This window comes from Gordionus sp. m RMFG-2023, chromosome 1, assembly GCF_954871325.1.
Source record: "Gordionus sp. m RMFG-2023 chromosome 1, tfGorSpeb1-WG-v2, whole genome shotgun sequence".
In the NCBI taxonomy this organism is placed as follows: domain Eukaryota; kingdom Metazoa; phylum Nematomorpha; class Gordioida; order Chordodea; family Parachordodidae; genus Gordionus; species Gordionus sp. m RMFG-2023.
Window position 1 is genome coordinate 42,952,112 of NC_088775.1, and position 25,763 is coordinate 42,977,874.

General features: G+C 29.6%; 1 protein-coding gene across 4 annotated transcripts in view; it reads left to right on the forward strand.

Moving 5' to 3' along the window:
- Window positions 1–12,199: 12,199 nt before the first annotated feature.
- The window catches only part of LOC135923594 (DNA polymerase kappa-like), a 72,493-nt gene continuing 58,929 nt past the window's right edge, over window positions 12,200–25,763 (forward strand). For all 4 annotated transcript variants that reach the window (XR_010571264.1, XM_065458664.1, XM_065458545.1 and 1 more), the window contains exons 1-6: window positions 12,200–12,307; window positions 12,352–12,492; window positions 12,533–12,685; window positions 16,365–16,713; window positions 16,817–16,951; window positions 18,152–18,265. Coding sequence is in view for 3 of the 4 variants with exons in the window: in XM_065458664.1 (XP_065314736.1) it covers window positions 12,236–12,307; window positions 12,352–12,492; window positions 12,533–12,685; window positions 16,365–16,713; window positions 16,817–16,951; window positions 18,152–18,265 (964 nt within the window). In the remaining variant the exon portion in view is untranslated. The remainder of the gene's footprint in view (window positions 12,308–12,351; window positions 12,493–12,532; window positions 12,686–16,364; window positions 16,714–16,816; window positions 16,952–18,151; window positions 18,266–25,763) is intronic.

The window sequence follows — 25,763 nt, forward strand, 5'->3', positions numbered from 1 at the left end:
AAAAAGGAATTGAGGTTAAAAAAAAGAAAAAAAAACAACTGGTAGAGTAATATGTAAAATATTTTTAAAGTTAAAGAAAGAGATGTAAAGGAAAAATTGTGTTATTTTCAAGTTTGGTATGTGTTATTGTGTTTTATTAAAAAGGAAGAAATAATAATAATAATATTTTATTATTTTTATTGGTAGTAAAAAAAAATAAAGAAGAAATTGTTGTGTTATCGGTTTAATCTAGTTTTGTAAATTGTTTTGAAAGGTAAGAAGTTTTTGTTGAAAATTTTTGTAAAACAAAGAAGAAAAGAAAAATTATTTTTAATTCATGGAGACATTTTATATTAAGGCCCATAGAACTATGATTCAGGTGAATTCTTTGGATATGGCGAACCCATTGGCTGACAAATGGCATAATTTGTGGATTGATCAACAAACAGGAGAAGGAGCAACACAAAAAACATACTCATATCGTATGGTCCTATGTCCTCGCAAGGAAAGGTGGCGTTACATGCAAATTACGCGTCTGGGCCGGCTACTATTCTAATGCGGCAACTGGGGATGAGTGGAACCAACATAAACTGCTTCAAATGTGGTGGACGGGGACATAAAGCAAGGGAGTGAGCAAACGGGGTGAGCACATCGTACACGTTGAACAATGGGCTCAATCGTTGGGCTGGGGGGCAACAGCGGAGGATAATAGACGATTCTCGATTAGTAGCTAGGGAAGCAGAAGATTTTGCGGAACGGCGTCTGATGTATAAATTCCTTCCAGCAGCCGAAACTGTTTCATGTGGGGTGACGAAGAATTTGGGTAAAAAGGAAATTCAGGAGTTAGGAATTCTAAAATGACGGGTCAAAAAAATAATAATTTTAACGATAGCGGAGTGGAGGTGGAAATGAGCGACTCTATAGAGGAGTTCCTCATAAACGCTCCGGTCCCATGATTTTTTTTTGTGTTGTGTGAATATTTTTTTTATATAAATAAATTTTAGCGGAATAATAGTTGTTTTTTTTGTAGTGCATATTAAAAGGAAATTTTTATTAGCATGTACCCTGGATTTTATCCTTAGAAGGGGTTACATGTTGTGATATGATGTAAAAATGTATAGATTTTTGTGTTGAAATTAGGTTATTGATGAAAAGTGTAAAGAAAAATATATATTTGGTAATATTGATTTTTTTGAAAAAGTTTATGTAAAAAAAGAAAAGAAAAATTAATTATTGTATACATTCTTTGCTTTTATAAAAAATATATTTTTTTTATACTGAAATTGAAAGAAATAAAACATTTTTACAAGAAAATTTGTGTACGTTGTTTTTCTTAACTAAAAGTCCGTAAGTCTTACCACTAAGCATATAGAGTTCACCACTTTAACAATATATATTTTTACCCATTTGCCTTAAAAAAATTCAAAAAAGTTGAATAATAACGATTATGACAATTGTCACTTTCCTGTAGTATATTTTCACTGAAATTTTAATCTAACATGTTAACAAATATCTATTTTTACCCATTTGCCTTAAAAAAATTCAAAAAAGTTCAAAAATAACGATTATGACAATTTTAACTTTCCTGTGATACATCTTCACTGAAATTTTAATTTAACATGTTAACAATATTAATGCTTTAAAAAAATTTAAAAAAGTTCAATAATAACGATTATGAGAATTGTCACTTTCTTGTAGTGCATCTTCACTGAAATTTTAATTTAACATGTTAACAATATCTATTTTTATCCATTTGCCTTAAAAAATTCAAAAATGTTTAAAAATAACGATTATGACAATTGTCGCTTTCCTGTGGTACATCTTCACTGAAATTTTAATCTAACATGTTAACATATCTATTTTTGCCCATTTGCCTTAAAAAAATTCAAAAATGTTTAAAAATAACGATTATGACAAATGTCACTTTGCTGTAGTGCATCTTCACTGAAATTTTAATTTAATATGTTAACAACATCTATTTTTACCCATTTGTCTTAAAAATATTCAAAAAAGTTTAAAAATAACGATTATGACAATTATCACTTTTCTGTGGTACTTCTTCACTGAAATTATAATCTAACATGTTAACAATATCTATTTTTACCCATTTGCCTTAAAAAAATTCAAAAAAGTTTAAAAATAACGATTATGACAATTTTAACTTTCCTGTGATACATCTTCACTGAAATTTTAATTTAACATGTTAATAATATCTAAGCTTTAAAAAAATTCAAAAAAGTTCAAAAATGATTATGACAATTGTCTCTTTTCTATGGTACATCTTCATTGGAATTTTAATTTTACATCTTAATAATAAAAATTATAACCTATTTACGACATAATAAATCAAATAAGTTAAAAAATAACGATTATTACAATTGTCACTTTTCTGTGTTACTTACATTACATCTCATTGATATTTTAATTTTAATTTATTTTTAAATATAAATTTTTACCCATATATGTCAAAAAAGTTTAAAAAATAACGATTATGAAAATTGTCGATACTACATCTTTATTGAATTTTAATTTTAATTTAACATGCCTACTAACCCATTTACTTCAAAAAATAATATCAAAAAAATAATAATTTACTATAACATTCTAAAATATGAAGATCTTTGAAGATCGTTGTTCTATAATATTTTTAAATTAAAGATCTTCAAAGATCTAAATTTTTTAAAATGAAAAGATCGTCATTTTAAGATCTTTCTCAAATTTTTGAGCCAAATCTTGCTCAAAAATCTTCAAAGAAGATCTTTTGTACAACTCTGCATTCAGGATACATATTCCCCTGCAACATAAGATTTTTTCCTTTAATGTCAAATTCTTCATATACATATATTTCCTTTTATTAATTTTAGAGGTATTTATATTGGGAATTCTCTCAGGATACATCTTCCCCTGCAACATAAGATTATTTTTTCCTTTAAATGTCAAATTCTTCATAAACATATATTTCCTTTTACTAATTTTAGATATATTTATATTGGGCATTCTCCCAGGATAGATATTCCCCTGCAACATAAGATTTTTTCCTTTAATCATATACATATATTTCCTTTTACTAATTATAGATAATATATCGCCCCTCCTCATACCCCCGATCGTAATCTTCCCGGTTCCACGCCTCTTTTCAATTGATCCCGATGCCGTATTCCCTCTCTCCTGTCGGTGAAATCAACTCGATTTAATTTTTGTCCCATGTTTTCCACGATCACCCCGAATTCTTACCTTCTTGTACTTCCATATATTCCTGCCCACACGGTTTGTCCCACTCCAAACTCAGGCGGATTCCATTATCTGCCTTTCCGCTTCTTGATGTGGTTTCAGCTTTAATAAATCCAATAGTATTCTGGTTCGCCTTTAAAAACTTTTCGGCTGGAGATTTTTCCTCCCCCTTTCGACTGATGTTATAATATGCTATGGCTATCCAATTTCCCTACCTCCATACTTTGATTTTATTAACCAGTTTTTGACAACCGACACCATCCTTTCTGCCTGACCATTGGAGCTCGGATAATATGGTTGTCCTAAAATATGTCTTACTCCAGTTTCCAAACAAAACGCTTTAAACTGTACACTGGTAAACGCCGGGCCTCTGTCAGATACTATCGTTTGCGCTACTCCGAATAGCCCATAGATTTTTTAACGTTTTCACTACCATTTGAATCATTAAACCCCTTATATCCTCATACTCCACCCATTTTGAGTACGCGTCGACCCCGAGTATATAAATCTTATTTTCAAAGTCAAAGAAGACAACGTGTATCCTCTCCCACTGCTGCGTCGCCTTTGGCCAAACACTCTTCTTGTCCTCAGTGTCTACATGAGCGGGGGAGGGGGGGGGTAGGAACAGTTTGCATCCTAATATCTATAAAGGGATAGGGGGTAGGAGGTAGGTGGTAGGGGGTAGGCATTATGGGGGGGTAGGCTATAATAATCTAGAAAATTTTCCATTACTTTTTTAAATTATCTATGGATAACATTTTGGTATTTTTAGGGGGATAGATATATATTTTTGAGGGGGGTTTGCATCCAGTGAATATACTGTCATGTAGACGATGCTTGTCCTTATGGGACATTTTGGCCCATGTATTGCACATCAAACAACTCCTACTGATATTTTCTATATCTCTATTCATTCCCGGCCACCATATATATTCTCTGCCCCATTGTTTCATCTTCTCCACTCTTGATGCCCCGCATGAATCATTGTCAGCACAGCATCCCTTAATTTGAGCGGCACTACACCTCTATTCCATGGCCAAATCTTTTTCTATATATTTGTAAGTTTTGTCTTCATCTCGCCATGTCTTCCGCCCCTTTATGCATGCCTTGATACTTGTTAATTCGCGATCCCTTAATGTGGCCTTTTTGAGTTGTTCCCACGTTACCGGTCCTCCTTTAGATATTTCTGCCATATTTTTATCCAGCGGTCTCACTCCCATCAATCTTGTGTCCTAGATACACCACCTCCGATACTCCCAACACACTCTTCTCGGCACTGCCTTCAATCTTTTACCCTTAATTCTTCGGAATACCTCCTCTAATTTCTGGGTATGCTGCTCAGGAGTCACCCCCATTACTAACACATCTTCTCTTCCATGTAGTAAAACACCACTTCTAGGCCTTGTAAAACAGCTGCCATAGTTCGCTGAAAAATCCACAAAATTTTGGCACACAGCCCTCCTTCATTTTAATATCTACTTTATAATCACTCAGACATCCTAAACCTTCATCAAAAATCTCTTGATAATTGTCCACTAATTTACATACTCCTTCTTGCACTTTGATTATTCCTAATTCCATTACTTTATTTCGCAATTCCGCGTTGTCACGCAGATCCGTTTTCTTTATTTCGACTTCAACTCCTCAAATACGCGCTTTTCCTTTCCCCTTTTGTTCTAACTCTTCGAGCTCCATCGTCCACATCTGCGGCAACCTCTCTACATTCAAAAAATTCCCATCGTCTATTCCCCTACAGATCTTCCCCATTTCTCCCTTAGAATTATTCTCCCCAATTTTTTTCCTAGAATTATTCGCCCCAATTATCCCCTTATAATTACCTTTTCCCATTTTTTTTAATATTCCCCAATGAGTCCCCCTATTACTCTCCAAAGAGCCCCCCCCATTACTCCCCAATGAGTCCCCCTGATTACTCTCCAATGAGTCCCCCCGCTTACACCCCAATGAGTCCCCCCGATTACTCCCCAATGAGTCTCCCCGATTACTCCCCAATAAGTCCCCCCAATTACTCCCCAATGAGTCCCCCCAATTACTCCCCAATGAGTCCCCCCAATTACTCCCCAATGAGTCCCCCTGATTACTCCCCAATGAGTCTCCCCAATTACTCACCAATGAGTCCCCTCGATTACTCCCCAATAAGTCCCCCCTATTCTCCCCCATAAGTCCCCGATTACTCCCCAATTAGTCCCCCTATTACTTCCCCCGATTTCTTTTCCCAAAATATTCTTCCCTATTTCCCTCCTAGAATCATGAACCCCTATTTCCTTTTTTCACTTCGCTTATTCTCTCATTTCCTAAGAATACTATCCTCTCACTCTCAGTCTCTTCCCTTATCTCTACGATACTTCCTCGCTCTCTTCCCTCTCTATTCCTACTAAACGCAGCCCCGAATTCTGGTAATGATTCTACGTATTCCTCCGATATATCCCATAAACATTTTGTCTAGTTAAGGGTACAAACACACCCCGCCATGAAAATACTCCCCAAAAACTATACCACGGCCCAATTCTGGTTATCCAGTTCCACTCCATTACCGCATCAACCTCCCGATTGATAATCCACAAATCTAATATCTCCACCCTTTCTCCCAATATCGCTTCTATTTCAACTCTCCCCATCACAGATACTTGTGATCCATCGAATTATCGTATTCTCAAAACTCTATTTTCGATCATCTCATCATGCCAAATACTCCGATATTTATCCTATTCCATTACCGAAATAACCGCTCCCGTGTCAAATAACATTGGCACCGTACTTCCATTAAAATTTATTATTACTCTCGGACAAGGGTCATGTACTATTCCTTCTTGTATCATATTTATATATCCCATAATTTTTATTTTTTCGGGAGACCGCCCTTTTCATGTCTCCTTGAATCTCCTCGCCTTGACCCGCGTAATTTTATTGCCATCATATAGTCACCAATTCCCACATTCTCTCGCCACATGTCCTTTGACGACATTTGAAGCATTCCATATTTTGCTCCAAAATATGTCCACCCATCCCCTCCATTTTCTTTCTCTGTCCTCACATTCGGGGCATTCTCACCCATTACTCTTTGCGGAAAACCCCCTCTAGTGTTATAATGGCTCGAATTGCACTCCTCTTTATTGAGACCATCCACATCCGGCACAATTTTTCATGTTTTCCCGGACAATATGGAGCTATCTGTCCAAATTTTTCCCGACAACCCCTAACCATATGTCCTTATCTTCCCCAATTACAACAATTTAAATTCATATATCCTATTCCACAAGAATCAAAACCTCGTCTCATTTCTATTCTTCTTCCTTGTGAATTCTCTCTTGATCCCCTCTGCATTCCTCACATTTGACCATCGTAGGACTCTCGCTTCTCTGGTCTATGGACTAATTCATTTATATCACTCTCCGTCCATCCTTGAATTAACTCTTGAAATGGTAGCCACATCACCTTTCCCATCACATCTTCCTCTCAATTATGTCCTTCTATTATCAAAGTTTGTCTTTTTATTCTAACACTGCGGCTTCTCTTCATCCTTCTTCCCCATATTAAACTACACATCCATATTACTAGTATAACCAATGCGCCAAAAATATTGTATTGAATCTCCCAGTATTTAACAAATTTTAAGCTTTTTATCCCGTCGTTATAAAAAATTTATAATTTATTTATAGGACAGTTTAAAATGGCTTCGGTGTTTTTGTTGTTTGGTGATAGACCGTTACTATTTATTACATGTCCTAGGTATTCAACGGACGGTTGCGCGAATTTGCATTTTGGTAGGTTTATTTTCAGGTTGTATTTGTGCAGTCGTTGAAATAGTTTATGGAGGTTGTCCCAATGCTCATCTTCTGTTGTCCCAGTAACTATTATGTCGTCCAAGTAGGTGGTAGTTTTGTCTAAGCCTGCAATTACCATATCCATGGTCCGTTTAAATATCATGGGAGCGGCGGAGACCCCAAACGGTAGTCTATTTACACGGTAGGGACCAAGATGTGTACTTATGGTTAGGATTTCATTTGTTTCCTAGGTAACTGGAATTTGCATATAGGCATCCTTAAGATCGATTGTTGTAAATAAAGTACCTCCTTCTAATTGGCCAAAGATATCCTTTATTCTGGGAAGTGGATAACAGTCGTTTTTGACCCATGGATTGATGGTTACTTTATAATCTACACATAGTCGGAGGGTGCCGTCTGTTTTGGTTACTGGGACAATTGGAGATCCCCATGGACTATATCCACACTTTTCAATTATTTTGGCTTGCTCCCATCGATTTAATTCCTCTTCGACTTGGGTTTTATAGGCGTAGGGTACTTGTCTTGGTTTGATAAATCTGGGCTGAGCTTCTGGTTTTAGATGTACGTCTATGGGAGTTGGAAATTCCCCTAGAATATCGTCGGCAATATTGGGAAATTTGGCTATTAGTTTGGTAGCGTTTGTTTCGGCCGATATATTGGACATAATTGAGGGGAAAATTCCTATGGCCTATAATGGGTTTATTATCATTGTCGGTGATTAATACTGACTTGAAAGCAGATTGTTGATCATATTTTAACCAGGTTTTAATTTCGCCCAATATGGGAATGGAGTGACCGGAATATGAAGTTAATTGTATTATAGATTTAGTTATGGTTTTTAAAATGGGTGTTGTATATATTTTTTCCTATGATAGTTATTGGCGATCCCGTATCAATTTCCATTTTTATTGGAATCTCATTAATTGTTAGGGAGATGTGGTAAGCCTTGGGTATGGGGTTTAGAATAACATGGTTGATGTTTAGGGATGAGAGGTTGGGAAGGGGGTCCTTTGGGGAATTATCGTCTATAGTTAAATAATTTAGTGATTGCTGATGTAAAGGATAGCTTTCCAGCTGTTCTATTGCATTTACTACATTGTTTGTTATAGCTTTTTTTGTTTCGGGTTGTATGGTGGGTCTTAGACAATTTCGCTCTAGGTGACCTATTCGTTCACAATTAAGGCATTTGGGGATTTGATATTGTTGTCGGTTATATGGGGGCCATTAAGATGAATTGTTTGTGGGATATTGGTATTGTGGGGTTTGGTGATACGGGGGCACATAAGATGAATTGTTGGAGTGATTTGGGTATTGTTGTTGTTGGTTGTATTGCGTCCAATGCGATGAATTTTTGGTTGGATAATTGTCTCTATGGGTAGGTTTAGCGTTTGACTTGAATGTTAGGTGTGTATAAGTATCCTGATGTGGGGCAATATCATAATTTCCTCCATCTGATGTTGACCAGGATTCGAATTCGATAAGCTCCTCGGTTTTTGCTATTTCCACATACTCTTGGAACTGAGTAGGGGGTAGCGATAGTAACTTGCGTTTTATTACTGTTGAATAAACGCCAGACATAAATTGGGTAGCCATAAATAAATCGTGGCTCTCCTTTAAATCGCAATTGTGGGCGATTTCGACCAGGGCTTCTGCGTATTGGGTTATCGATTCGTGGAGATGTTGAATTCGATTCCTTAGTCGGTAGCGGGGGGCGGTTCGGCGAATTTGTCGATTGATTGATTAATTTTTAGAAACCCTTGGGTCTCTATTGCCTCTGGATAGAACGTATTTTTTAATTTGGCAAATAATGTTGGTCCGCAGTAAGTTAGAAATAGTATACCTTTCTATATATCATCGGAAAGCCTAACGGTCTTGGGTTCGAGCCCCAATCAGGGCGCCAGTGAAGAATTTTGAGACACTTCATTTAAATGATTTTGAGATCAGGTCGAAGTCATAATAATTTATTTAATAAAGATTTTCAAAATTATTTTTAACATAAAAAAGTATGTAATGATTTTCAAAATTATTTTACGGAAAAAAAATAAAGTATATCTAAACTATAAAAAATTCGTCCCTTTTATAGGGAAAATAAAAGGCGCAATTATAAATTAAAATTAAATTGGCGTAAAGTGAAAAAAAGAACGTTTTTGTGGAAACGAGTTGTGTTAGTTTTATCGTACATAATTGGGGATAAAACCTACCCCCTATTCTTCCCGAAACTCAAAATATACCTTGGGATGCAGGGTGGTCTCCCGGACCCAACGGTCTAACTCATATTTTCGGATCACCTTACTGAGGATTCCTAAAGTAAGATATCCAGTAAAGTGAGAGAAAACACAAAAGCCATATGTTTTACTTTCACTGTGTTTAACTTAAAACAAGAGAGGGACCAAAAAGAGAAACCTTTTTTTTAAAACTTTCATTTTATTGTAAACAAAGGAGGGGCATTAAAAAAAACTTTATTTAACTTTAACATAAACAAAAGAGGGGGATTAAAAAAACTTTTTCATCTTAACCATATAAAAAGAGGGGGATAAAAAAAACTTTTTTTTTTCATCTTTTATAATTTCAAAAAAAAAATCTTGGTTATTTGCAATGTCAGCAGATATGATATTATTAAGAGCGTAAACAATCCAATGATGCACATACACATCCACACTTTATAAGTCTAGATATGACAACAATTAGAGCAAATTTCGTGTAACAGATTTATAACTGATAAAATTTGTGCAGCACTTCCGTTTAACAGGTTAATATGACAAAAATGTGGATAAATTCCGTATCTGGTAAAATTTGGACAGCACTTCCGTACAATAGGACCCTTCTTTTTAAAAAAAATAATTTTCGACTAAAATGGGCAGCACTTCTGTGTAATTTGGCCACTCGGTGTATTTTTGTAAAAAAAACGTGTTCCACAATCCTCTAACGTTTTCCTATTAGTTTTCAACGGTGTTCCGTATATACAACGCTTTTCCTACCAATTGGTTTTCAACCTTATTCCGTATATACAACGCCTTTCCTACTAATTAGTTCTCAACGTTATTCCATATATACAACGCTTTCCCTACTAATTAGTTTTCAACGTCATTCTGTATATCCAACTCTTTTCCTACCTATTGGTTTTCAACGTTATTCCGTATATACAACACTTTTCCTACTAATTAGTTCTCAACGTTATTCCGTATATACAACGCTTTCCCTACTAATTAGTTTTCAACGTGATTCCGTATATCTAACGCTTTCCCTACTAATTAGTTTTCAACGTTATTCCGTATATACAACGCTTTCCCTACTAATAAGTTTTCAACGTTATTCCGTATATACAACGATTTTCCTACAAATTAGTTTTCAACGTTATTCCGTATATACAACGCTTTCCTATTAATTGGTTTTCAACGTTATTTTTTAAAAAAAATTATTATCCCATACACTACGTCTTGGCCACCACTTTTAAGTTTATTACACACAATTTTTAAAATGTAACACACAATTCGGACTCTTTGTTTTATTTTATTAATATCAAAATATACTTCCCACAAATTTAAATATAAAATAATCTATAAACCGCGGAAACAACTAAAAAAAAAAAATAATAATAATAATTTTAAAAAATTTAATAAAAAATTAATGAATGATTTTTCCCTTTTTTTAGGATTTTTATATTTTTTAAATTTTTACAAATTTATTATTTATCAAATAAAAAATATATTTTTCATTATAATTATGACTAATGAAAATAATATTAATTTTACGACGATGACTCAATAAAATATTATAAATTTTTATGACGATGACTAAAATAATATTATAAATTTTTATGACGCTGACTAAAATAAAAGACATATACAACAATTATGATTGTGCGAGAATAAAACATCTAAAATATAAATTATATCTTTTTAAATTTTGAATTTGTAAATTATGAATATATGTATATCAAAATATAATAATAAATGAATAAATTTTTTTTTTATTTTGAGTCATTATTTTTATCCTGACCCGAACCCTGGACTCGGGTCCTTTCAAATTTTATTCCTGTACCCAAACCTGGACCTGGATCCTTTTTTTTGTCCAAGGGTTCACATCCCTGAAAAAAATATCAACTTTTACATTCTTTCTTTCAAATTATTGTTTAAGATATATGCATACATTTTTGAGGGTCAGAGAGTGGGGGGGGGGCTAAGGGGAATATTCTATATTAACTTAAAATGATATTGACAAAAAGTGATAAATTTCTGAAGGGATGGGGATTTTCCCTTGCCCCACCCGGCTACGCCTATGCAACATTATATTAATTATATGACTGTTTGTCAATGTAGTTAGCTAAGAATTACAAATTGCGTGTAAAAAATTCAATTACCTTGTATAGTTTTAAAAATCATTATCAATAGAGGTTAACCTTTTTTATCACTTGTATTTTAGACACAAAATTTTTTTATACCCGTAATCGAAAATATTTAATATTGTAATAAATAGATAAATGTTATGTATTAAAAAATATTTTGTTTAATATCTTGTTTTATTTTACTTTCATTATTTGTATGCATAATAAATGACAAAAATTTAGAATTGTTCTGAGTTTGCAAATTTCAATTACAAAAGTATAATATATTTATATAAAACCCGGCCGAAGGCTTGGCAAAACCGTTTTGAAGGCCCGCAAAATGGGTATGGAGGCGAAGAACTCCAAAATTTTTTAAGTTGAGAATCCTGAAATTATAAAGGCTAGTGAGGCACCCAATGATATAGTACCTGAATATATTTTATATATAATTTCTTTATAGTATGTATATGTAAATCAAGTATTCTATCACATGACAAATATTATAAAACTGTATGATTGATTTGCATATGACATTAATAAGATTAATAATATATAATATATCTCATTTATAACAGTCTTATTTCATCTAAAAAAAGTTATCCCACCCCTTTAAAAGCGTCTACTCTCTACCCCCCCCCCCCCCCCCCCATTTATGTAGACACTGCACATCGTAACTGGTTATTACCTATTTTTACGAAAATTCGTCATAAGTCTTTTTATTATTATAAATATCAGCTGATAAATAATTTGATAAAACAATATTATTTGAGGACCGTAGGTTATGAAATATTAGACAGGAAAAAATTTAGATGAGCATTCCTTTTATTAAATTATTATTGAAATATGCTGGCCGGTTAAGTATTATGCGTGGTTTTAATTGATTCATTCATTAAAAATAATGAACACTTTTTTGAATTTGGACGATACCAAGGCTGGAATGATATCTCTTGATAAAGAGGAGATTAATAAAGTATTTCTATTATACTAAAATTGTTTTTTTTATCAACCACATAGAAAATTCAAGAAGCATCTTTGGGATCGTTATACTATGAAACTCAATTGAAAAGAGCAACAATTCTTGAAAAAAGGATTTTAAATCAGCATATATTTTTATCAACATGTGATAATCTTCGATTTGAATCTGCGAAATTGAAAGTATATTTATATTGAAACATAAATTTTAAACATTAGGAAGATGGAAAAGATTTTTAAAGATTTAAGAAATAAGCAAGACTTATCACAAGTTATAGTACATATAGACCTTGATGCGTTTTTTGCTGCTGTTGAGATGAGAGACAATCCTACTTTAACATCGAAACCTATAGCTATTGGTTCAATGCAAATGATTGTATATTTAATTTTTATTACTCAATATATATAGATAGATAGCAATTTTGCTAAATTTTAAATATTTTCCCCAAATAAATTTCAAAAGTTAAATTCACTTTATTAAATAATTATTTACTATATATCTGTATTAATTGCTAAACAATTTTGAAAATAATCTTAAAAAAATCCAAATTAATTGGTATTCAAACATGTGTCTAGATGAGCCTTTGATTTTTAAACCAGATTTTTAGAAATTATGAGACAAAAGTTAATATAGGTTTACTAACTAAATGGATATTCTTAAATTTGCTATATACTCCACTCTCATCTATTATTTTATTTATTAATATCTATTATATAGGTATTATTAAAACTAATTGTTTGGTCATTTTTTTTTGCTTTTCCAATGGTTTCAAAGTGAGGAGATTCACTAGATTTGATAAAATTATTAACAAAATTGTGGAATCCATTTAAACATTTTTTACATTGATATTTTAAACAAATGTGTAACTTATCACCTTCATTTTAATTGATAATATTTTCACATGACCACAATCTGGTTTTATTAATTAAAAATACCTATTAATTGCTCATAGTTTTTCTTATAAATACCTCCTAGAGTTTTAAGGCATCACATTGTATATTGAATGGTATTGGCCTTAGAGATTTTAATATTTTATAATCTTTTTCCATTATATTTTACACTTAGGTATTTTAATAAACCATAAAACTCTATTTTTTAACACAAATTTAGAAACATACATGATTTAATTTTGGAACCCATTCAAAAATGCAGGCACCACAAATGGCTAACAATAGTCATTTTGGGGATCTATATCATACTTTTTTAACACCTACACTAAATTAAGTTTTTTATTCTAACTGAGTGGACTAAAATAAAATTTTCATGCCTAAATTAGTTCAATATCACTTACACCTGGGTTTCCGCTAAGTTAGTTTAGCTTCTCGTAATAAAATATATTATCAATAAATAACATTTTAATTTAGTCTTATAACTATATCAAATATTTAAAAAAAATAAACCCTTTTATGGTAGACCACACATGATTAGGTATGTTAGTTTAAATAAAAATTACGTTGATGAAAGCAACATTGTTACTAACAGCTACACCATTTGTTACTTGAAACAAGTGACACGTTTTTTATTAGAGGTAGCACAAAACTTTAAATTTCTTAAAAAATATGGAAAATATTAATTTTATTATATATTATATTTTGTTTTAAATTTAATAAATAACTTAAACCGAGTTTAATTCAAATCAATCACCAAGTTCTTCATTTTTATTTATATTTTTGTTGTTGAGTTTTATACAGTCAGGATTCTAAGTCTAATTAAATTTAATCAATGAAACTATTTTAATTTATATTCTCTAATATTATAATTTATTTTATAAAGAATATATGTCAACTAGAGGTCTGCATTGGGCGACCCAATGTTTTAAAAAAAATTTAACGCACCCACAGCCTGCCCATAATTTTCAAAAATATATACACGCCCGCCCTGCCTATTTGTCTAAAATTCCTTACCCGCCCGCCCATTAGTCTAAAATTTTTTACCCGCCCGCCCATTATTTATAAAAATTTTAACCCAAGCCCGCTTATAAAATTTAATTATGGCCATTCTTTCAATTTTTAAGCATCTAATAAAAATATTTCAGCATTACACTTCTACAAAAAGTTTATAATTTAGGAAATCTTTAATAAAAAAAATATAAATTAAAATTGATATTATATGTAAATATATTGCAAAAATAATAATGAATAGACATTTTCTAGATTCAAACACGTTCATCTTTGTTCTAAAAACCTTCCAGCAATGCTAAATCTCCTTTCAGAAGAAGCACTAGTTGCAGGAATTGCCAATATTTTTCGTGCTAATCTTGATAGCTTTGGCAAATCTTTTTCCTGTCGTTTCCTCCAAAGTGGGATATTCGCTTGGGTATATCCTCTTCCTCAAATGAGATTCGGATGTCCAGTATTCAATATATGTAAAACTCTTTTTTTGAAGTGAGTACGGAATGATTAATCTGCCATCTCAAAATAAAATACCGTGCTGTTTTTGTAATCGTTTTCATACATTCGGAATAGTAACAGAACAAAATACTATATAGTTTTATAAACCGGACCTTGAGTTAATATTAGAAACAGATGCATCTAACCAAGGATTTGTAGCTGTTGCAAAAATATGATAATGGTAACAAATTTCCAATAGCTTACACCTCAAGAACTTTACAAGATGCTGAAAAAAATTATTCTACAATAGACAAAGAAACAAAAGCAATAATAAACGGCGTAGAAAAATTTCATAACTATTTATATGGACGAAAATTTAAAATACGAACAGATCACAAACCTTTAATAAAGCTAAATGGTAATTGCAGAGATTTAAGCTCATTAAAAAACAAAGATTATTACATTGGGCTTATAAATTATCTGCAAATGATTATGATATAATATACTAGAATGGTGCTAATAATATAATTGCAGATGCTTTATCGCAAATAACAAGCGAAAATAAAACAGCGAAATATATAAGAAATCTTACTTATGACACATTAACTCTATCAAGAAAAAAACTTAGAGAGGAAACCACAAAAGATACAATTTTAAGAAAAGTAAAAATATTAATAAATGGTACAAATATACAAAATCAAGCACCAGAATTACAAGCTTTTAGAACAAGAATAGATGAAATAGAAAATGATGACGGTATTCATGTAATGACAGATTAATCATTCCGTACTTCAAAGAAGAGTTTTACATATATTGCATACGGGACATCCGGGTATTACATCAATGAAATCCATTACGAGACATTATATATGATGGGAACAATTAGATAAAGAGTCGAAAAACTAGTAAATTGTTCTTCACTTAAAAAAAACGATTGGTAGAATAAAAAAGAAATATTGTTATTGATCATTTAATTAGATTTTTCTTTAGCTTGTTTTTGAACAAAAATTTTAAATTTCCTTAACCCGCCCGCCCATTGTTTAAATTTCTTAACCAACCCATCCATAATTTCAAAATTTTTTTGCCCGCCCACTTAGATAGGCGGGCGGGCCGAAACCCTCCCAATGCAGACCTCTAATGTCAACAGTACTTATTTTTTCAGATGAATATGATTTAATTCTGCCCTGGCCACATGAACATTTTTTACACAAATAAAGAAGTGCACTATGTTTATACATTTTAAATGTTCATTGCCCTAATTTAAATTTCTACCTTGATGTCCAGCAGCTAAAATCTAAACATGATAGTAAAAATATGATTTCAGATTAAATTCTGATAAAGACAGAAATAAATTTGATTAGTATCTGAATGAAGATCCTTGTGTAAAGATGAAAAATATTTTTAATAAATATACCCAAATAAAATTTATATTTATTAAATATAACTATGGTTATTACATTGTTTCCAAAAATTTAACATCTGCTAATTGGCTCCAGAACAGTGCTAATTATTTTACCCTTTAAGTCATTATTTATAATTTAATTAATAATTTTTGTTTATCTAAAGACCATCTAACTTGACTAATATGTTAGAAAGAACTCTACATTAAATTTATCTAATAAAGAATATATTTTAGACATAAATTTCAAATTTAATTTTTTTTTATCTACCATTCATTTTTTTAAAACCCTCAATCCTTATAATACATTATTTTCTGAATGAAGTCAACATCAAATTACATTGCCAGACGTTATGGGGTTCGAGCTGGTATGGCTGGATTCATAGGCAAGAAACTTTGCCCTGATCTCCAATTTATTCATTACAATATTCACAAGTATAAGCAAGCATCTAAAATGTTCCAACAGATTTTAAGCCTTTATGATTCCAAGTTTAGCTCGGGGGGATTAGACGAGGCCTACCTAAATTTGACGCCTTACCTAAATGAAAAACGCACCTTCTTAACTCTAGAAGAAAGAACTTTCATCTTTACACGCATATGCCAATGCTTTTGTCACAATGCTTCACAAAAGGTATCCCTCACCGATCTCCCATCCACTTCCAATTATGAATCGGGTAAACATATCCCCAAATGCACATCTTTTTAACTTATGCACCATATACTTTGTTACCAAGATCCAGAAAGTTATGTAGATACTATTTTTTTTAAATATCATAGATGCCACTATATCAGCGACCCCTCAAAATTCGGCCTTTTTAACTTGCTGCTGTAGGCGAACTACCGAATATGCGGAAATGCACAAAAATGGTTACGAAATTCCTGGTTGCATTATGGCCGATCAGAAATATAAAAGTACTAAATTATTAAACGGATAAAATTATTTATATCTTTTGTTAAATAAGATATTGTATATATAGCAGATTTCTATCTCAAAGATAATAGTAGTGGTTGCAAGTTTCTTATTTAATAGCTAAGTTCGGTGAATGAGTTTATGAATTTCATTTAGGTATGACTTATGTTTAAATCACATTCTGAAATTTAAATCAAATTTAATAATATAATATAAAAATATGAACTAGGGGAAAATAGCTCTCTAGACAAAGTTATTATCAAACATGCAGTCATTTTATTAAATTAAACATCGGTTTTCCTATGAAATTTTTGAAGAAACCATTGTAAAACTAGGAATAAAAATATTTTATTGTGTTATCAATATTTAATATTTGCACATTTGTAAAAATTTTGATACATTCTAAGTATATCATAGAAAATACATTTTACTGTTAAGAATATTCGATTATTTAAAATTAATATTTTTTATAAACTAGCATTATATTTATAGAATGCTTCTAAATTAATCATAATCAACAAAATATTTAATCAATATTATATAAACTGGGCAAAATAGTTATAGAGATTTTTATATTCCCCTAAATTTTAACAATATTAAAATAATTTTGAAGTTTATACAAATTTCACGAACACATCATAAAATCATTTATAATAATAAAAATTAGCAATTAATACTATCAAGATTTTTACATAAAAAAATTGTTAAATTAGATTTAATCATGCCAATCCTACTCCTTATCTATTGGATAATAATATATTTAAAAATAAAATTCAAATATACCACCTTTTGAGTTACAATTAAACTTATTTTTTTAGAAAGTAGATATTTAGGGTTGACAGATTAAATTACAAATTATAAGTGTAACTATTAATTCCATTTTTTAAAATAAGTTTAATTAAAATAATCAAACATTTTAAAATTAATAAAATTTACTCCGAATCAGGATATATTGAATTAATATTATTATAAATGGGTAGATGCATTAAATATTGATAAAATATTTTTTAGTCAAATGTAGAATTAAATGATTACATGATCGATTAATAAATTTACTCCAGAAAGTATTTTCCTTTGGGCCATATTGCTCATAATTATTTTTATTATTAATATAATTAAATTAAAAAAATTCCAATTTAATCAAATATATCGTTTTTTTGGATTTTTATAAAAAAAAATTATAATCTTTGCCAACTCTATAGACATTCAAAACAAATCACAATCTATAAAGATGACATTTGATGTAACGATTCAAGACACCATTAAGGAGATTAGGACACGGATTTATGAAGCAATCGGAATTACCTGTAGTGCAGGTTTATTGACAATTTATCCTAAGCCTAACTAACAATTTCAAGGTTAATAATAATAAATAATAGAATATTGTATTAGCTTTAATACTTTTTGCATTTATACTAAATACTACCCCACTTCATATATATTAAGGTGACTGGACAGAATACTCTCCCAGACATAATATCCAGGACATTAAATATAATTATAAAAAATAAAATTTGTAATTAATAAGAATTGGTAGCCTTTGAATTTTAAATAGAAATTTTTATATTTATTAAAATTTTATAAAGATTAAACTATAAAATGATATAATTTTTTGGGTTACATGTCAATACCGCGAAAATTTTAGCGCGAAATGTATTAGCGCGAATGCATTATCGCGAATATCGATTACCGCGAAAAGATATTATAGCGAATGCATTACAGCGAATGCATTATCGCGAATATAATATAGCGTATGCATTATAGCGAATATAATACAGCAAAAATATTATAGCGAATGTATTAGCGCGAATGTAATACCGCGAATGAATTATCGCGAATACATTATAGCGAATGCATTATAGCGAATCCATTATAGCGAATGCATTATAGCGAATAAATTATCGCAAATGCATTATAGCGAATGCATTTTAGCGAGTGCATTATATCTAATGCATTATAACGAATGCATTATAGCGAATGCATTATCATATCGCGAATGGAGTTTCATGAAAGTTACAATTTTATATTTATCGACTTTTCGACTGACTTAGTTGAATCTGAAAATTAAGTTAAAATGGGGATTGGCTCTAAAAACATTTTTTTATTGAAATTAAGGCTAAGGCTTTTCTTTTTTTTTTTTTGACTTAAAATATATAAAAAAGATTCTAAGTAATAAAATAGATTTCTCTTTTTCATCTAATCATTTTAAATATTAAACATCATGTTTTTTCTTTTTAATTTATTGAAAACTTGTAAGGGAGAACGGGGTAATGGCGAACCCTAATGGCAAACCTTAAGAAAATTATAAGTACTTTATCATTTTTAATAAAAAAATATCTCATTTTGTTCAGCTCTATTAGTTTTATGATATGTTTAAATTTCAAAAATACATCTCTAATAATTTTTTCAAAATATCATTTTTCCTGGAATTTTTTTTGGTAACCGAGTGAACCCTACCCAGGGACGAACAAGCCCTTGGTCAAGGCTATTATAAACTCTGCTTAATTTTCCATATATAAAAGTTATATATTTTTTTATTAGGATATATTTAATGATTTAAAACATAAAAGTGTTATATAAAATCATTTAAAACATTCACAATCTTTGCAAATAAAAAAACAATAAAATTGCAAAGCCATGTAACTAATAACTGACATTGAAAGCAGTCTTGATTGTTATGCTTGATATAATTTATTTGTATACCAAACAATTATTTATCATATAATAACCTTTTTTCGATTTTTTTTCTTTTAGTTGGTCTCTCCTTGGCTTTTTTTGCATGTCAAATTTTTTAAAAATAGCAAAAAAAAAAGGTTCGACCTAACCCCATAAAAATAGCCCCAGTAGCACCACTTTGATTAAGATCATATTTTGAAGTATTTATATTATCAATTTTGTTCGGGTAAATTGTTATTCTATAAAATAGGATTTTTTTCTTTTATATAAGATAATTTTTGTGTGGTAAAATTGTATATTAATCTTTATTTTTAAAAAATAGTAAAAGTGTAAAAAGTTACTTTTGAAGGTACGAATGATATAAAGCATTATAAAAATTCTTCAAGCGGTCCGATAGAAATAAAAATTATAGCCGCATATGCAATATATAAGTATATAGTTTTGGTAAAAAATTATCTCTTAGAGTTTAATACTCTAGAAAATAAAGCCACTCTCACTATAACCCTGGGTTCATTATAACACCGGTCTCCCCTAATTATGGGCATCAGAAATTTTTTAGCTTTAGCTGATAACATAAAAGAATATCCAAAGTTCTTTCCAAAAGTGTCTTACTTTGTGGAACAAACAAAAAATGTCTACCAATATGTAGGTATCTGATAAATTCTAGTGGAATTCGTATTACGAATCTATGGTTTTGCTTGATAAAATCTTAGTTGAAAAACAAAAGGAGCTTGATGAGTTATATGATAACCATGGGGTTAGCTTGGTGAACTGGATTAATATTCCACTTTTTCCTAGAGAATTCAGGAATTAAACTTGATTCCAATTTTTCTTCTCATGTCAAAATTTTATCATTATCAGATCTTTGATAAAATACATAATTTAGAAAATTATCGTATGTTTATATTGTTAGTGGTATTTAATAATGAGATTTGTTTAATAATGCCAAAATATTTTATGTTATAGTTTATGAATTTGAAGAAATCTTTAAAAATATATATGTCCGACTACATTTTTTTATCTTAATTTTCTAAAAGCCACTTTATAAAATTTAAAATATTTTGTTTTTATGTTAGTTTATGAATTAAAGGAAATCTTTAAAAATATATATGTACGACTACATTTTTTTTATCTTAATTTTCTAAAAACCACTTTATAAAATTATATATTTTGAGAATATTAAGACAGGAGATTTCATAAAAAACGAATGACACATTTCGGAGTTAATAAGATTTCAAAACGCGACGTTTTTTAGCCGCCCGGTAAATAATCAAAATTTTTGATCTCATTATCAACTTTCTTCCAATAGTAGGAATAGGGCTAGTAGTCGTTTTTGTCTATATCATCATAAGCTTGACAATTTATAATTGAATTTATTAAATACCATGAGATAGATTAACAAACACTTAACTTAAGTTATACATTAATTAATATTTTATATTTTAAGTTTGATTCTAGTATACTTTTATTAATATTTATTTTTTACAGTACAGACAAAATTGAATTTAACATATTTCAATGTCATAATTAGTAATAAAATAAATAATATAAATGTCATAAATTAATATACCTGTGTTCTTCTGCATTTTTTAGCTCTGATTATTTAAAGCCCTGCCCTAGATTTTTAAATTTCGTTATTTTGAATATTTTCTCTGTATTTTAAATTGTTTTATACGGAATTTAAGATAAGTAAATAATATTAAAGCATAATTAAAATGTTTTTCACTATAATATTAAACGGCATAAAAATATGGATTTGTGGCCTTCTGTCTCTCTTAAAGTTGAAATTGTTTTAAACCGTATCATGAATAATAAACCAATTTGCACAGTGAGATTTAGAAATAATTAAATAGACAGAATATGAAATTAAAAAATCTTCTTTTCCCATTTCAGAAAGTCTCATAATCATTATGTTTAAAAATATTTATTGTAGGCATTCCCTTTCAGGCAGAATAATATGATTTGAAAATAACTTACAAAATATTAAATTTGAACTAAATTCACATATCATCTCTATTGAAACCACCAAAATATATAATTAAATATATTTTTTATCATTTTAAGATTTATATTTGAAACAGGAGTTGGCATTTATTATTTTTAAATTTAACAATGTTTAAATTTAAAAAAGATAAGATTTTATGTTTTAAAGCTATAAAATTAATAATTTTGACGATTACAAAAGATTTAATAAGATAGAGGTCCTAATCCAATGTTCCCCTTCATCTAATCTTATTTAGAAATTTTTAAAAATTATCAACATATTTTTTTAGAGCTGGAAAGGGTTAATCATATCTCAGTAACTAGGGGCTAGTAGAATTAGGTCGAATTAATTATATTATGCTTAAAAATATGATATAATAAGTATTCATTGGCTATTATAGCTTTAAATACTATTTTTTTCCCTTTAACTTTCACCTTTTCTGGTGGTTGATAATCAAAAGAAATAGAAAAAAAATTAAAAAATTCATTAAAACTTAAACATTTTTTAAAATATAATATCACATTTTGAAATTTTTTATGAATTATTTATATACAAATGGTGTATTATTGATAATAACAATTATCCTATAGGAGACTTAATAAACCAATATAATCTACAAGCCTGGGGTTTGGGGCTTGTTGGGGCAAAAATTAACTTTTACTAGAATCAATCTTAAAATATAAAATATTAATTAATAGGGTCTTTTGTAAAAAACGACTTAATCTAATTGTTAAAAAAATTGAGTATACCAAATTCCACATATTTTTTAATAAAATACAAATTTCATAAATAACAAGTGATGTGTTTTAGAGGTAAATAATTTTAAAACGCTACTTTAAATAAATATAGACAATTAAGCTGGTTCTCTGGTTTTTAGGAACTTAATAAATGGGTTAAATATAATTTTGTCAAATATAAATCACTATTGCATTGTGATAATGTTAGTTGTAATGCATTCGCTATGATGCATTCGCGATAATGCATTCGCTGTAATGTATTCGCTCTAATACATTCGCGATAATATATTTGCTGTAATGCATTCGCTATAATGTTTTCGCGGTAATGCATTCGATATAATGCATTCGCGCTAATATATTCGCTATAATACATTCGCGGTATTACATTCGCTGTAATGCATTCGCTATAATGTTTTTGCGGTAATGCATTCGCTATAATACATTCGCTATGATGCATTCGCGATAATGTATTCGCGGTATTACATTCGCTGTAATGCATTCGCTATAATATTTTCGCGGTAATGCATTCGCTATAATGCATTCGCGCAAATATATTCGCTATGATACATTCGCTATAATGCATTCGCGGGCATTCGCTATAATATCTTTTTGCTGTAATCGACATTCGCGATAATACATTTCGCGGTAAAAGTTTCGCGGTATTGACGTGATACGAATTTTTTGTTATTAATCAATATGAAATTAGTATTATATATTATTTTCAAATATTAAATTAAAAAATTGTTCATAACTTTCGTCTAAAATTTTTATGATTATTAATTTACGTCCTTATTTATTATTTACTTTTATTCGTAATTCTACCAGACATTGAATTTATTATATGTACAATTCCCGATTAATTTAATTATATACATCTTAAATTCTGTTAGAGGATTCATCCTACTATGATATTCCGTGAAATTTTAATTAAATAAAATCAGGGCTCTATGCGATCATTCTACAACATTATCAGATATCCATTTTTAGTCGAATTCTCCATATGAAATGGTGCCCTGGAATTCTGGAGGGGGAATTTAATTCATAGGTGTTTTGGGGTGCAGACCCGCTTTCGTTATTTGAACCGATTTGTTGTACAATGGGCAATATGTAGGATTGGCATGGTCGTTGGGTAATGCCAAATTGTTTTTTTAATTTTCGTTTATTTAGGATGTGTGTATAATTCAAGTCATATTTAAATCTCGTTTTTAAAATTCTTTGCTGATAAGAATGTCTAAAATGTCCTTGATTAAAATTATATAAGCGAAATATTACAAAAATTTAATAATAAAATAATAATTTATAAAAACGAATATTTTGTTTTAGAAATTCTTCTTTTAAAAATTATTTAATGGACCTTTACTCGTTCTATCCAATTTCGGACTAATACTAATGGGATGACATGATATACTTTTATATGAAGCAGGGTAGTTTATAAATTTTAATATGTTGAATTCCACTTCAAACCAACTGAATATCCAACCCGACCACCTTCGACTTATTTAAAAAATTTATATGACGTTTATATGTATTTTCACTAATTAAAATATAAAGTTATAATTTTGAACCCAGCTTATTCCCAGAGGTATGACGAACTTTAAAAACGCTAAATACAAAATACCTTCCATTTAATTTTAAATATTTCAAACTAATTTGGCTAAAATCACGATTTAATTTATTATATAGCTCTGTAATAATCCTATTGTATGATTTAAAATTTAATATAGTGAAAATTAGCCTAATTCCAAAAACCGGAAATAGACATAAAAAGTTTTTTTCAAATTTTTTTTATAGCTAGACATTATGCCACCTTGTAATTTTCCAAAATACTAGACTGGGACGATCACAAAAGTTATTACACTTTGGTCATATGGCTAAAATCCTATATATGTAGTAATTTTTTTAAATTTATTTAATATAAATAGAAGGTTCTAAATTTAGTAATTTTTTGTATAAATAAATAAGAGGGGGGATAATGAAGCGTATTTAACACTTAGGTTTAGCTATCTTATTTTACAAAAAAAAATTCTAACATATTACTCTATTTATTTAGCTAATCATATATATAACAATCATTGTAAAATTTTTATTATAAAAAGTATTTTTAATAATTATTATAATGTGCTAAATTAAATTAAAGAATTTGAGTATAATTTGACTTTTATTTTTTGTCTAATGGAAATAAAGCATGAAATTTTTATGTTCCGGGAATTTGTTTTGCTTTCAAAGTGTTCAAAACTTAAATATTCAACATTGAAATATAATTAATTCATAATTAAATAAATCCATAAGGATAACTAACAAAATTTGTGATTATTATTTGAATCCCGATTTTTAAATTTAAATCGCGATTTAAACCAAATACTAATATTTTTATTAGAGAAGTTACAGATTTAGATTTAAAAATATCCATCATAATTTTATTTTACCTTTATCTTATTTTTGTAAGTAAAAAGTTAATATGCCTTAGGAGAGAAAAATATATATTGATCAGATGAAAATCTTACTTTCAATTAAAAATTCGATATGTAAAAACTGTTTTTAAAAAATTTAACTAATCGATATCAATGCGTCGGAAAGAAAATCATTCATCTTCTAAAATGAATACTATTATGAATATTTTCAAATAAAACTGTTAAACCAAATTTATAATTTCATTTTTTTTTGACTAATAAATAATGGTGGTTTTATAATTTTTAATTTTAGCTACTATCATTTCACAATTGAGTGTCCTGATGCATTATTAAAATTTAAAATATTCGTTAATACCCTTAATTTAAAATAATCATATTATTAATTTTGTAGTAATTGTTAGGTATGTCCCATAATTACTCTCCCCTTTTCTGCTGATAGAGGCTAATTCTTCAATTATATAATGATAAATATGGTTTAATTAATCTTTTTTTCTGAAGATCAATTTACACATATCAAATAAGCAATTAATCATTTTTAAAATGTTTGGTTATACCAGAATCTTTTTTTAGAAGGAGGGTTCACAGCCGTTAAACTATTAAATAATTTTTCACTACATTGAGATTAGAATTATACAATTAACAATTATGTCTAAAATTGAAACAATGAAATATAAATAAATCAAATGTTTTTTATCAAATTAATAATGAGTGGTATTTTTCATATAAAAATTGTTTAATTCTAAAATAATTGAAGCCTTTGTCTTTTCTTATAGTATTTTTGTTGTATGTTTGTCTAAGTGGGCAGGCGATTTGGTAATGTCCAGGGTTACCACACTTGTAACAAGTGGGATTATTATTACGTTGCATATTCTGGTGTTGTAGGTATTGTGTATTGTTATACCTTTCGGTTATATGGTTAAGGCTATTGTGAGTTTGGTTCCATGAATTGTTTTGGCTCAGAGATTCCGTTATCTCCCAAGTTTGGGCTATTTTTAACTTTCCCTTA